Below are 14103 nucleotides of genomic sequence, written 5' to 3' on the forward strand. Positions count from 1 at the left end.
GAGTTAGGTATCTGACTGCTGAGCGAGAGGTTGGGAGTTCAGCTCCCCACTGTGCGTTCCAGAAGAGCAAACTCTTGAGTGAGCTACACAGTCCCAGGGCGCCCCCAAGGGAATGGTAAACGACCTCTGAGTACTCTGTATCTAGAAAACCCTGCAAAGGGTCCTCATAAGTCAGAACTGACTTATATCCAGTTGTATCGGTTCTCTTTCATAGACAAGGTTGTACCTGCATCTTTAAGAAAGCCTTGCATTGGTCAGGTCTCACTAATAGTTTTTTTCCTCTGCTGTAAAATGATAAAGACTAAGGAACTGGCTTTGAATATGTCATTCCTTAACAAATACATTTTCTATTAAAAAGCTCCAAAAGTGAAATGGTTTTCTAACAAAGCTGTCCACTGGTTAAATAATTTCCAGTGTCTTAATTATCTGTTGTTTAATAACTTCACTAAACTTATGCACAGGAATTTTAAAATGCTTACTTTGCGGTAATAAGTGTGAAATAAGCAAAAGCTTCCATCTGTTAAAAAGAAGGACAATCTTTAGTGATCTGTCTATTAAAGCTTGATTTATATCTATGGTATTGTGTCATAGTTAATTTCTGAGAAGTAATTTCAGTACACTTCATGAACTAAATCTACCGTATTTTTTGCTCCATAAGATGCACTTCCCCCCCCCAAAAAAGGGGGGGAAGTCTGTGCGTCTTATGGAGCAAAGGTGGCGATTTCGCCCCCACTAGCCCAATGGGGAGGAGCCTCCTGAGGGTCCGAGTGAGCCTTCCAGGACCCTTGTGGGGCTCCCCCCACCCCCCACGTGGCCAGTGGGGGAGAAATCGCCAGCTTCCAGGACCTTTTCTGAGCCTTTCAAGCCTCACAAAAGGTCCTGGAAGCTGGCGATTTCACCTGCGCTGGCCCCGTGCGGGGTGGGGGGAGCATCGCAAAGGTCCGAGTGAGCCTTCCAGTGTTCCATAAGACGGACCTCTCCATAAGGCTCATCAAATTTTTAGGAGAAGAAAACAGATTAATTTTTCCCTGTTTTCTTCTAAAAATTTGGTGCGTCTTATGGAGAGGTACGTCTTACGGAGCGAAAAATACGCTAATTTTAATCCCAGCTAGAGTAGGCTCATTAAAATGAATAGAACTTGTTAACCTATGCTAATGTAAATCCTGTTGATTCCAGTTGGATCTAAAATTTGATTTAACCCAATGTTCTAAAGTTAATTCATTTTCAAAAATAACCAAATAAGGAGGATTTTTTCAATATATATATCCTACCCCATTGAGTGGAACAGTATGGTGTGCAGCATTTGCATAATGTCTCTTAAAAGATTGAAACATGATTACTATAGGCAATCAACAGCTAAGAGACATCTCATATTGATCAATAATAATGGAATATGTGATGTTATCGAAGCCAAATGTCTCTACAGGTTATTGAAGCCCAATGCTTTGTTCTAGTGTCAGGTTAGGCTAGTAACCACACTCTTTCATTGTTAACCTTCCTGTTTGAGCAATCATTGCCAAGGTCAGCTGACCAAGTGATGAGTGAAATGTCTGGAAGATATTGTGACTTACTGTAGCTAAGGAGTAAGTGCAGATTAGTTATAACAGGATCTGCTGCATGGCTTCACAGAAACTTTAATCCAGCCTTGTACAGAGAGTAGAAATTAGATTGCTTTTGGGTATAATATAGCAGTGTGTCTTAGTTATTTGATCCTAAAGATGAAGATTATTGGATCCTTTTTACTTTCTCCGTAAAATTAAATTGCAGTTCAGACAATCATGATGAAATGGTAATGTTGGATGGTAATTTGTCTACTTTGTATGAATTAGCTTACTTTGATCACATGGCATCAGCATAAGATGAATACTTCCTCCAACATAGCTGCATTACGCACATGAAGGATTTGTCTCATGTACGTAGATGATCAGTGCTGTCAGCCAAAGTTCTGATAAAGGCACAATCTGCAGATTCTGTGAGTTCATCAGATGAACTAACATGGTTTGAGCATGTCTTTAAGGTGCCACCACATTTTTGTCTTTTTTTTACTTTTTATTCTTATTTTGTTTTCACCTATAATGGTTTGAACAGGAGACAGCCCACGATGGGTGATCTCCAGAGATCCAGGAGTCAGGCACACCCATCCCTGGATCTTGGAGGAGAACTCCCATAATCACATCCTACAAATATTTTTCTTACAAAGTGGAGGGGTGCTAACTAGAAAAGCCCCCTTTGGCGCTCCCTAGTGGCAAAAAACACATCCCCTCCAGAGTACTGGTGGGCCCTGGAACCATGACAGTTTTCCCCCCCCCACACCCTTTACAGATAAGATAAACATTAAAATGGGGATGTGTGACCAGTGGTACTTAAGGGTACATTTGGGACCCAGAGAGTCTTCCTGCAGTCTACCGTAAGATGGGTGAACCATTGTACAAATACCAGTGACAGGTCTAAATGCACCTTTAAGAACCACCTCTTAATTGGAGTGTTGAAATACCTGGATTTCATGTGATGCTTACTAGTCTACCAGTTAACTGGCCCTACTAGCTAGGGGAACTCTAGTCTGCAAACCTTTCTAAACTCTAGTCATCAGTCTCTTTCCAGTTCATGCTAGTCTAGCACATGTTTGTTTATAAATTTGTTTAGCCCTGCTTCTGCATTTTAAGGTGGAAGGAAATCTGGACAAAAAATCCATCTGTGTTTTTGAGTGGTCTATCCCCGTTTACATATTTTGATACATGTTACTGTAAAATGTTCAATTTATTGTAAAAATATATACATTTTAGGATATACTTGGGAATTTTTTAAAAAGCCCAAATACATATCACAAAATTCAGACAAGTACAACATCAGAATTATAGCTGTTGTAATCATGGGGTGGGGCAAAAAGAGTACAGACTAAATTCCATGACTTTGTTAACTGAAGGCATCACAGTGTGGTGAGTCACCTTTATTGTGATACCTAAATGAGGAAATTACAATAGACCCCTTGCCTGCAGTGCAAGAGCAAGACTGAACAGCCTTTTTTCCCTATCAAGTTTTTTTTAAAAAATTTACACAAAATGCCTCTGGGGCACTCTGTGCAAAACGTCCTTTCACTTCAAGAAACAACCCACCTCGACACCAACAGAGGAAGCAGAGAAGGATTAGCAGATTATTCTGATTACAGTGCATCATATTTTTTTAAAAGTTAATGAAGCAAAGCAAGAGCTGTCACAGTTTTATGCAACCTGCTCAGGTTACAAAATTTGCAAAAACAAAGAAAAATGGGATTTATATATCTAGGAGGTCCAAATCAAAATATAGTCAATCAAAGCCCTCAAGCATCACAGCTATCTTGCCATTAGGCAGTTAGCTTCAAGGCATGAAGCAAGAGTGACAGGTTCATGACACCTATGTCTGCTTTTGCTTTCCTTTGTCTATTTTCACAGCAGATCTGCCCAAGCAAATGGATAAAATAAATAAGGGCATATGTACTGAAATATCTCATTGGCTGGGAAAGAAACGTTTTGTAAGAAACATTTACTTCAATTATGCCTTTTTTGTCTAACAGATTTTGAGGGTTAAATCTGAAGCCCTCATGAAACAAAAAGTGTAGGCTTCTTCCTATGGTGAAGGCTTTCTAAATTGTCTATGATCAGTGATGGGGTAAAATTACTTTTAGGCTATCGTTCCTAGAGTAACCCAGTTACCATGGCTGGTTGCCATCTTGGCTGGGGAATTCTGGGAGTTGTAGTAAAAGGAGAAAAAAAACCTTTGCCCTTGACAAAGGCTCAAACTGGACATGATACTTGGTTCTCAATGTATTATTGTCTCACTTGATAATCTAGGGTTTAAAAGCTCTGCTGAATTTGGTCCCCCGTGTAGCTTTTGAATCTTTTATATACTGTCATTCTGGCTGCAAAAAAGACAGCCAAAGGAAATGAAAAGTGTTTGCCTGACAAAAATCCAGAATAAGAGTTTTGAATGCCTTTAGTTCTGAGTTTAATGAACCCAAGCTTTGAGGTCCTCCTAGTATCACTTTGTACCTAGTAGTTGTTAGAACGCCTAACATGTAGTTTCCCTATGAAACTAGCTTTGCTTGATGGTAGCATATTAGTTGTTCGCTCGTGTGCTTGATACCTAGTCTTGCATATTATGCATGACTCTTGTGCAGCTATTTGGTTCAAAGGGGAAAAAATAATCTCTCTCTCTTTTTTGCTCAATTTGACATGCAACATCAAAGGGTAAATTGCTCACTAAGTTTTCAAAGAGGTGGTTGTGTAAGTTGTTTCAGCATATGTAACAAAAATAATAATAATAAGTACAGTGGTAGCCTAAAGACAAATATCCTGTAATTGTATTCGCGAAGGCTTTCACGGCCGGGATCTAATGGTTGTTGTGGGTTTTTCAGGCTCTTTGGCCATGTACTGAAGGTTGTTCTTCCGAACATTTCACCAGTCTCTGTGGCCAGCATCTTCAGAGAACAGCACTCTGTGCTCTATGCTACCAGGGTGCTGTCCTCTGAAGATGCCGGCCACAGAGACTGGTGAAATGTTAGGAAGAACAACCTTCAGAACATGGCCAAAGAGCCCGAAAAACCCACAACAACTATCCTGTAATTATTTCATTATAAATTTTTGTAAAATAAATCTGTCAGTCTTTCAGATGCCACAGTATTTTGTTTTTCATTACTTAGTTTGTGTTGTGATCAGATTTTTATAAAGCTGAGTCTGCACCATAGATTTTTGATGTAACGAACAATTATTATCCTCTCATGCAAACCTTATGTAGACGACTGCTTTCCTGCCCTGCAAGTGGTAATAAGTTTAGTACTGTTGCTGGTTCACAGTATGGTTCACAGCAACAGTGATTCTTTACATTGCAAGTGGATGCAAATTGCAGTTTATCACATGGCAACTTAGCACATGTTAAATGTTTAGCTGATGTTCTTAAATTCTCCTGTCAGGTCATGAAGAAAATCACTGCAATTCTGTATCCAAACAGATAAAGAAACAGGATAGCAGTAGATTCTCCTCAGGAGACCATAGATTACTTAACCTCGGAGGTACAGGATCCATTAAGAGTTTCCATCCTGTGACTGGGATAAGGCTGTGTCCTTCACTCTCTGGAGTTACTGGGCATTCCCAAAGCCAGCTCTGGAAGGCTGAGAAGCCCATCAGAGCAATACCTTGGGACAATGTAGAGGGCTGCAGTGTGAAAAGGAAAAAAGTTCCTTCATACTAGTGGCCATGTGCTAGTTAGTGTGACATTGAAGGTAGACCCAAATGGTTATACAGTGGTGCATCGACTTATGAACTTAATGCATTCCAGAAGATGGTCGTAACGCGAAATGGTCATAAGTCGAAGCACCATTTCCCATAGGAATGCATTGAAACGTGATTAATTTGTTCCGGCTGGAAAAACACCAACCCCCCCCCAAAACAAAAAACAAAAAGCAAGCCCTATTGGAATGCATTGGGGCTGGGGGGAAATGCCAAAAACAACAACAACACTGCAAGCCCCATCGGAACTCATTGGGGCCAAAAAAAAACACACACACCAACACACACACACACACACACACACACATCACAGCACAGAAACATAACCCCCCCCCCAAGCCAAAACCCACACTGCAAAATCCTGTACTCACCCAGAACAGGCATTTTAAAAAGCAGAAAGCAACACCAGGCAGTCCAAAGCCTCCTCTGAACGCACACTCTCTAACCTCTGGGGTGAAAGAGCTACAAAGAAGCAGCCTCTTTGCTGACCAACGATTAGCAATTTTAATTCCCCACCTTTTTCCCTGCCTTTTTTTGTTCACAACTCAAAGCTCCGGTCGCTGGTCCAAGCAAAATTTTGCATCTGGAGCGGGTCATAACTTGAACTGGTCATACGTCAAGGCACCACTGTATGAACTTCAGTGGTAAGTTGCTACTGTGCAAGAGTTGTCTCAAAATATGCAGTGTCACACAATTCATTGTAGTGAAAGACAACTGATAAAATCAGAGATTCCTCTCAATGCATGTAGTAACTGATAGATTGGAAGAGTTAATATTATATTTGTAGGGTAGTGTTATCCTAAGACATGTGCCTAAATCAGATATTCTCCTAAACCAGTTCAACTGACCACTCAGATTTATCTAATTGCAAATTTCAATCTCCTTAGCATAGTATAAACACAACAGCACCTCTAACGTTTGCCACAACATTCCTTGTAGTAGAAGAACTTGGTGTTGTTTCTTGATCCTTAGCAAAGATTTGTGATGCTTTCCCCCTGGCAGGCCAAAAGTAAATTAGTCTCAGATAAGTAATATGAATTACTCAGAGTATATAATTACTTAGAAGTATTTGGGGACTATAGCATGATGAAACTGTATAACTGTCAAAGAAATATATACAGATGTACAGAAATGAGAGGTTGTATACTACTAACATTTCTTTAAAATTAAGTTTGCTTTTCATTCTTAGAACAAGATGTTTTAATGCTAAAACAGAGACAATCCTATGCATTTGCTATATTGAAATCAGGTCCGAAAGCTTGATCCTATTGTTTGAGGGCCTTATTTAGGCAGTAGGTTATCAAATATACCATGTGGATCTCTCCATTAGAGTACGAAGTTTATTCCTACCTTGAGCGGCTTTGTATTGTACCTCTTACCTCTTTTAACATGCATAGCAAAAATAAAACAAAGCATCTTTAAGACTGACCTATTTACTGTGGTGTGGTATTTGTGCATTATAATTCATTTCTCAAATTATGGAGTGCAGTCATGAGGTCAGAGCTTTGTATAGACAGTACAGTATATAACATCACATTGGGCAGGTGGGAACCAAATGAAATGGGAATAAGGGCACAGATAATGAACATTCAAGATGTTAATACTATTATTAACACATGTAATGAACATCCAATTTTTTTCTTTTTCTTTCTTTTTTGTTATATATGCTGAAATAGATCCTCACGGGTACCTCTTTCAAAACTATTGCAATGGAAGGCATTATATTTTTAACAGGAGTGTGTAGGAGGTTCATTTCAAGTGATCTCAGTATCAGGCACATTGTACGAATGCCATGATGAGCAGTGTTTCCTTACACTATCTTTTCCAGAGGTTTTCATTGATATTGTGTGACTGGTTACATTGTAGGCATCGTTAATCAAAATCTTAAACTACTCCCCACAAAATACACTTAGGGCAATACTAATCTTGCCAATATTTTCATCTGGAAAAGCTAGGGAATATGAAAAGATGTTACGTAGTTGGGTGGACGAGAGAAGACTATTCTTCTTGTGGCCTTAACCTATTTCCACATGCAGGTGTTTTTGAGCTGAGTTCCATGACATATTTCCTTTTTCTCTGCTTTATCAGCATCTTTCATTTTACACTGCTAGAATCATTAAACAATTAGTAGTAGTTCAGCATATGCCGGACATTGTCTTGTATGACCTGACCTGCTGTTTTGTTGTCATATACTTGAAAAGGTGGTGGCAAAATCAATCACTGCATTTGGCTAGGAGTAGGGACTGTTTTAGTAGGAAGAGGCTCAACCACCTTGGCATGTTTGTGTGTTACATGCCATGAAGTCATAATTTATGGTGACTATTAAGAGGGCTTTTGAGGTAAGTGAGATATTTAAGTAGTGGTTTGATTAGTTCCACAACCCCACTAGTTTCCCATGGCTGAGTGGGGATTCAAACCCAGGCCTTCTGAGTCCTAGTTCATCTTGGCAGGTAGCCACATATCATGACTTCTTCTAACCATGTTAAGGCAAGACACAAGTTGCCATCAGACCTCAGTGAGCAAAGCCTGTGTCAAGTGTGGTGCTTGTGTTTAGGAGCTAAAGCACTCTTAAAACCTAATTGTGCCTCATACAGAAATATCAGAACTCTCTGTAGTATCGTCATTGCTTTGTGTGCCCCAAGACATTAAACTATTACTTGGAATTCTATTTAAAAAAACACTTGTTGAAAGATAATTTTGAGAGAACAGTGTGTTTAGCATGTCTGGTTTTGCTACTACTCCTGTTCTTTCTCTCTGGGTCTATCTTCTATGTATTCTTCAATAAGAGTTCAATAAGAGTTCTTCAAGTACGTAGTACTATACATTCTGTACTTGTAAGATCCACTCATACTTCAATCTGTATGGTACCTTCAAAGGTTCATAGAGATTAGCATTTTACATTCATTGTAACTTCACATATCATTTTTTTTCCCCTGTGCTCACCTTAAGAGAGATAACTGACATACTTGTGAGGGAAAAAATCAATTTATTTTTCTTTTCTCATGAACAGAGAGATCCTGCAGTTTCAGCTGATGTTTCCATCTCTAAAAGTGCCCTGTACTCTCGGATAAGCAGCTCGGAGGGAGAAAATACCTCAGGTTTGCTCTATCAACAGCAAGACTTAGATTCTGCCTTGAGAATTGCCCGGGAGGAGGTAATTGAAATCTTAACAAAAATCCTAATATTTTATTAGTTGATGTTTCTATATGCAGCTGCTTTGAAGTAGCATGTTCTTTTTCCCCGTTTGTTTTTCTTCTTTTTTGAATTGTGCATTAAAATAAATAGTGTTGCAGTTTTGAGTCAGATCAGAATTAAGGCTCATTACCTCTTATCCATGATTGGGAGAAAAATGGTGTAGGATCATCCTTTCTACTTTTGTACAGGATTTTTCCCTCACCACTCTTAAAAAGAGCTCAACAGCATATTCCATGGATAACTCTATCAGCAGCAGGCTACTGATCGATCATTTAATACTACAACATCACTAAGAGTTGACTAGAATTATGTCTGGAAAGGCCCTCAAATGTATATCTTTTTTTTCATTTTACAATCTGCATAATATTTTACAAGAAATTCTGCCCCACTGTAAATTATGTTATGTCACCTATTATTTATTTATGACAATAACTGCCTGATGTAGAAAATAATGGCTGGGACATGCATTACAGCTCTTTGTACAGCTGCTTCGTGTAGCTGGCAGAAAAACACATATGTACACCATATGCGTTCCTTGATTAAGTGTATGTACTTAGATGTATTTGGTCAGAATTTGGCCAAACAGCTCATAATGCTGCAACGTTTGCATCTGCATTGCACATGTAGATGAGGTTATGATTTTAGAATTTCCTGACATTGTGGGATGCATCTTCGTGAGTTAGAGGAGGGAGAATCTTGGAAAGCTCAATATATTAGATTATGTATATGACACAATAGCTAGAATGGAGTCCAGACAAAGGCATAATTGTGGTCCAGAGCTGTATATGCTAACATCGATGAACCATCCCTTCCAAATTTCTGTGAGAATCTCATATCTGTAATAAAACCTGGATATAGAATTTCCTCTCTTTGTTCTTCTGTCTCTCTTTCTATTTTTCGCACCTCTCTTATCTTTAGCTTATTTGGAAACGATGCAAAATGGTTTTAACATCTTGCCTGGTTCTGCTGTCACTTTTTATAATGTTATGTGACAAAACACTTCGAATCTTTAATCCAGTTCTTTCCTTTTTTTTTAACAGATTGTAGCTAAGGAGAGAGAAGTATCAGAATGGAAAGAGAAATATGAAGAAAGCAGGAGGGAGGTCATGGAAATGAGGTGTGTTTTGATCCCTTCTCTAACTGTGTTCCCAGAAGACTATACGTAACTGCTCTTAGAACATGTAGGCTATGTTACAGGCATATGAAATATAATTGCTCAGCATTTTAATATGGTTTTTTATTTAATTTTTTTGCACAAGACTCTTTGTAATGAGAAGAGAGCACATTGAGCAGGGCCACCAATGAAGAGTTTTAGTTTGGGCAGTTTTGAATGCAACAAGGCATGCTTTAGGGATACACCTTTCATTGAAGCCTTAGCCACATGTCTTGGGACTATTTAGCACTCTTTTATAATATCCCACAAGCAGTAGTTCAGTTGGTATAGGATTTTTCATTAAAGTTCACATGACCTTTGTGAGCTCATAAGTCCTTTAAATGTACAGTGTTTTATTTAAAGGTCTCCTACCACTTTTTTGTTAACACAGAAAGGCTAGGGTTATTTGATTTATTATGATGATCTGTCTCTTTTGAATTTATTGACAGATCCTGAAGTTACCTCAGTTGGAAAGGACAATATTCATTTTATTTTATTGTATTGTATTGTACTTTATTTTATATTTGGCAAAGCAAGGTAACACATGCGAGCTGTTTTGAATATGCATTTTGCAAATTGTGACTCATCACTGAAATGCTACGGATCAAGGCTAGTCACATTTCATTAGCCTGATTTCACTCTGGAAAAACATGGATCAGCTGCTTAAATCACTTTTAATCTGCTTATTCTAGCTAGCCTCTTTTTGAGAGCAATTTCAAAACAGGATGTTCAGTGTGTGTGTGAGCGTGTTTTGAAGCAAGGACAGAGCTTTAGAACAGTCATTTTCTTTAAAAGGTTTATAACTGTATCTCAAAACTGGAGCACTCAAGGATTTGCCATGACATCACAAATTCTTTTTGCATTCCTTAAAAGAAGAATGGAAATGCTAAATAATTTTAACAAGACCAAATGGGATACATGGGGGAGGGGAATCACCACCCTCCCCTCTTGCCTCCATCACTTCCTGGTGAAAGCAGCTCCATGCTGCAACTGCGAGCATTCACTAGGTCTTCATACGGAATAGCAAAAGGACACAATCTGTTCTCTGCTGGAACCAGTGGTAAAACCTTCCTTGATTTCTGATATATTTGGACCAGTTCCAGAAAGTTAATTACATTTTTAATTATAAAGTCTTCAATGCCTTACCACTTCAGGTCTTCTAATCTGCAAAGCTCAGAACTCATGTAGTGTTTAGATCTTTGGTGTCATGAGGCATGGTAGGTATCCTTTCTCCCCAGAGTGATGATACTTATAATAAACAATTTGTAAATTGCTTCCAGATTAGGTTAAGTGCAAGGAATCCCAAATTGTGGATCTGGAAGACATGTAGCCAATAGATCCTTGATGAAAGACTTCTTGGGTCTGTGGACCGTTTGAACTATGGAAGCAGGAGATGTATGTCGCAGGACACAGGACACGATACACAGGTGGTAGATTCAGAAGTGGGGAGTGTATTCTATATATAATAGTTAATCCTTACTAAACTAGGTGACACTGTCTTACTGTCAGAAAGCAGCAATGACTTGAAATGACTTTTAGTGAAAGTGTAAACAAGAAAGTGCCAAAGCAGGACTGTAGTTAAACATGAAGACCAAAATCATGACTATAGAAGAACTATGCAACTCTGATGTTGACAATGAAGAAATTAAAATAGAGAAGGATTTTGTTTATCTTGGTTGAATCATCAACCCAAATGGAAGCTGCAGCCAAGAAATCAAAAGAAGACTGGGACTCAGAAGAACAGCAGAGAAGGAATTAGAAAAGATCATCAAGTCTTAAGATGTGTCATGGGAGATGAAGACCAAGATCATCTACACTCTTGTATTCCCGATCTCATGTACAGGTGCAAAAGTTGGACAGTAAAGAAAGCTGACAGGAAAAAATGAGTCATTTGAAATATGGTGCTGGAGGAGCACTTTGCAAATACTCTGGACTGCCATAAAGACAAACAAGTAGATCCTAGAGCAAATCAAGCCAGAACTATATCTGGAGGCAAAAACGTTGAAGCTGAGGCTGCCCTACTTTGGGCACATCATGAGAAGGCAGGATTCTCAAGAAAAGACAATAACGCTGGGACAGGTTGAAGGTAGAAGGAAAAGAGAAAGACCAAATACAAGATGGATCGAGTCCTTAAAAGAAGCCAGAGAGGTTTGAATTTACAAGAGCTGGGCAGGGCTGTTGAGGACAGAACCTTCTGGAAATCGCTCATTCATAAGATCACAACTTGATGGCACATAACAACAAACTAGACTAGACCCAGTAGATGAGTGGAACTTCCATAAATGGTGATTTAACAAATCTGATTCATTCGTTAGGGCTGGTCTAGTAAAGATTCACCTCACTGGATTCAACTCCACGAGTTCCATAATCCCACCATATACTACAAGCAGATTATATTGTGTATGGATTTAGATCAGGGCAGAGGATGTGTAATCCTCTGAATGTTGCTAGACTGCAGCTCCCTTCATCCGCTGCAAGCAGTGCCAGTGGTGAAGGATAGTAGGAGTTGCAGTTTATCAATATTTAAAGGGCTATGAATTCACAAATGAAAGCCAAATGTTGCTGTGGTGTAACCCAACAATATAGCTCACATTATATATTTTAAAACTATTTAGTAAGGAGATGTCATTGTACAAAAAATAACTTCTGCAGATGCATGTTCATTGTCTTTTCTTCCCTCTTATAGGAAAATTGTTTCAGAGTATGAGAAGACAATCGCTCAGATGATAGGTAGGTGTTATCACAGAGATAGATTTGTATGTTCTTGTTCTCATGAGAGACAGTTGGAACATTTAAAAAATGGGCTCCACTTTTGATTTGAAGCATACTTTTCTTCGGCCTTGGCTTTACAAATCAGTAAGTATTTTGTGATTGTTAGGGAGACAGGTGTCAGTCCTGGTAAATTCGTGAAACTGAGACATAAAAGTTCAGGAAAGCATAATAACTTGCATGTCAGATTTTGCACACGTAACATTAACATCCTGAATTAAATTCACTGTTGCATTTTTTGATGTTTCTTCCATCATTGTGTACAACTCTTATCAGAATAGCAGTGTAATTACTAAGTCCAAGGGTGATTTATTTAATTCTCCACGGACAATCTGTGATAGCATTCAGACAGAAGTTTATTACTGCAGCATCCAAACCCACAGATGTGTTGGGTAAAGATGCATTTAGCAACTGGCAATCTGATCCTGAGCACCTTAATCACGCTCCAAGGCACAATACAAGGCAGTCAGTGTTCACAGCAGGCCATTTGGCACCACTTCGTTCTTGGGGATTTCAAGAACAGTCCCTGATGCAGTGCACAGAACTGCTCTTAAGAAAATGGGTCAGAAGCCATACTGCAAATGTGCAACACCAGACACATACCTAAAGGTCCACTTGAGGATTGTTAATATTCATTGGCTGAAATCCTGTTGCTTAGTGTTATAAGTTGCACTAGAGTAGACCTATTGGATCTGTGGAGATTTGGCAAGTCAACTTATTTGTATGTCCCATTGATTCAGATGGACCTATTCTATTTGTAACCGGCATAGTAAGTTGCAACTAGAGTGGGTGCATTTAAATTAATGAGACTTGTGGAGTAGTTGATGCCCTCAAATCCCCACTGAATCAGTGGGCCTACTCTAATGTGATTTACTACACTAAGCAACAGGATTTCAGCCACTTAAAAGCTTGCTACATTGATTATAGTGACTTTTACTTCCAGTAAAATGTGCATAGATACCACGATCTTTTACCTTAGTGCATAGGTGAACAAACCCAGCATAGGATTTCAGCGAACCATGTTATGGAACTGTAGATGCGTATGTGTATGTGTGGAATGAAGAGGTTAGAAGACAACAGAATAACTAGTAAACTTTACCTCAGCTCCTTTTAAAAAAAAGAAGAAAGATTCAGAACAATTTTCCTCGTTTAGCAATAGCAGCCTTAAAGGGATTTTTTTCCTAGTTAATTTGGAAGTCAGTATTTGTGAACTGAAATGATTGCTAGTCAATATTTCCTCAGCTATCTAGATAAATATTTTCTTAGTATACCTAGTCTTTTAGAACTGGAAGTATTGTGGAGGACATTGTTGGGTTTCATACTCTTGGGCTAAGTCATTTCACTGGAAAATATTGAAACTCAGTGGAGCTTTATTGGACTGATGGAATACACTGGTAGCTTGCAATACACTAGAATGCTTATGGGACTGAATGTTTGAGTCTAAAGAAGCTTGAGGTACAGTGTATAAAAGTTTATGTTCTGGATATTTGATCATTAAAGGGCTACTGAGCTTAGATAGAAGCTTGAAATATATTATTTAAATAGGATGATTTTTTTTTTTGGATTAGAGTTAAAAATACAAATACAGACTTGCTTGTAAAATCATCTGGTTAGTCTGATGTTAATTTTGATCTGTTTGTTTGCCTCAGTGCTTGTGTAGTCTATTTCTTTTATTAGTCAGAGTTTATCATACACTTTTATTAGCAGTTTTCAAGATGTATTCTG

General features: G+C 38.6%; 1 protein-coding gene across 23 annotated transcripts in view; it reads left to right on the forward strand.

Annotated features, from left to right (window-relative positions):
- TACC2 (transforming acidic coiled-coil containing protein 2) overlaps positions 1 to 14103 on the forward strand; it is a 219665-nt gene that overhangs the window by 193080 nt on the left and 12482 nt on the right. For 22 of the 23 annotated variants that reach the window (XM_078391167.1, XM_078391169.1, XM_078391170.1 and 19 more), the window contains 3 exons: positions 8272 to 8415; positions 9497 to 9573; positions 12296 to 12339. In XM_078391167.1, the coding sequence (XP_078247293.1) occupies positions 8272 to 8415; positions 9497 to 9573; positions 12296 to 12339 (265 nt within the window). Of the gene's footprint in view, positions 1 to 8271; positions 8416 to 9496; positions 11511 to 11562; positions 12346 to 14103 lie in introns of those variants that run through there. The other variant, XR_013543921.1, reaches the window with a different exon arrangement.

Source organism: Pogona vitticeps, chromosome 3 (genome assembly GCF_051106095.1).
Source record: "Pogona vitticeps strain Pit_001003342236 chromosome 3, PviZW2.1, whole genome shotgun sequence".
Lineage (NCBI taxonomy): Eukaryota > Metazoa > Chordata > Lepidosauria > Squamata > Agamidae > Pogona > Pogona vitticeps.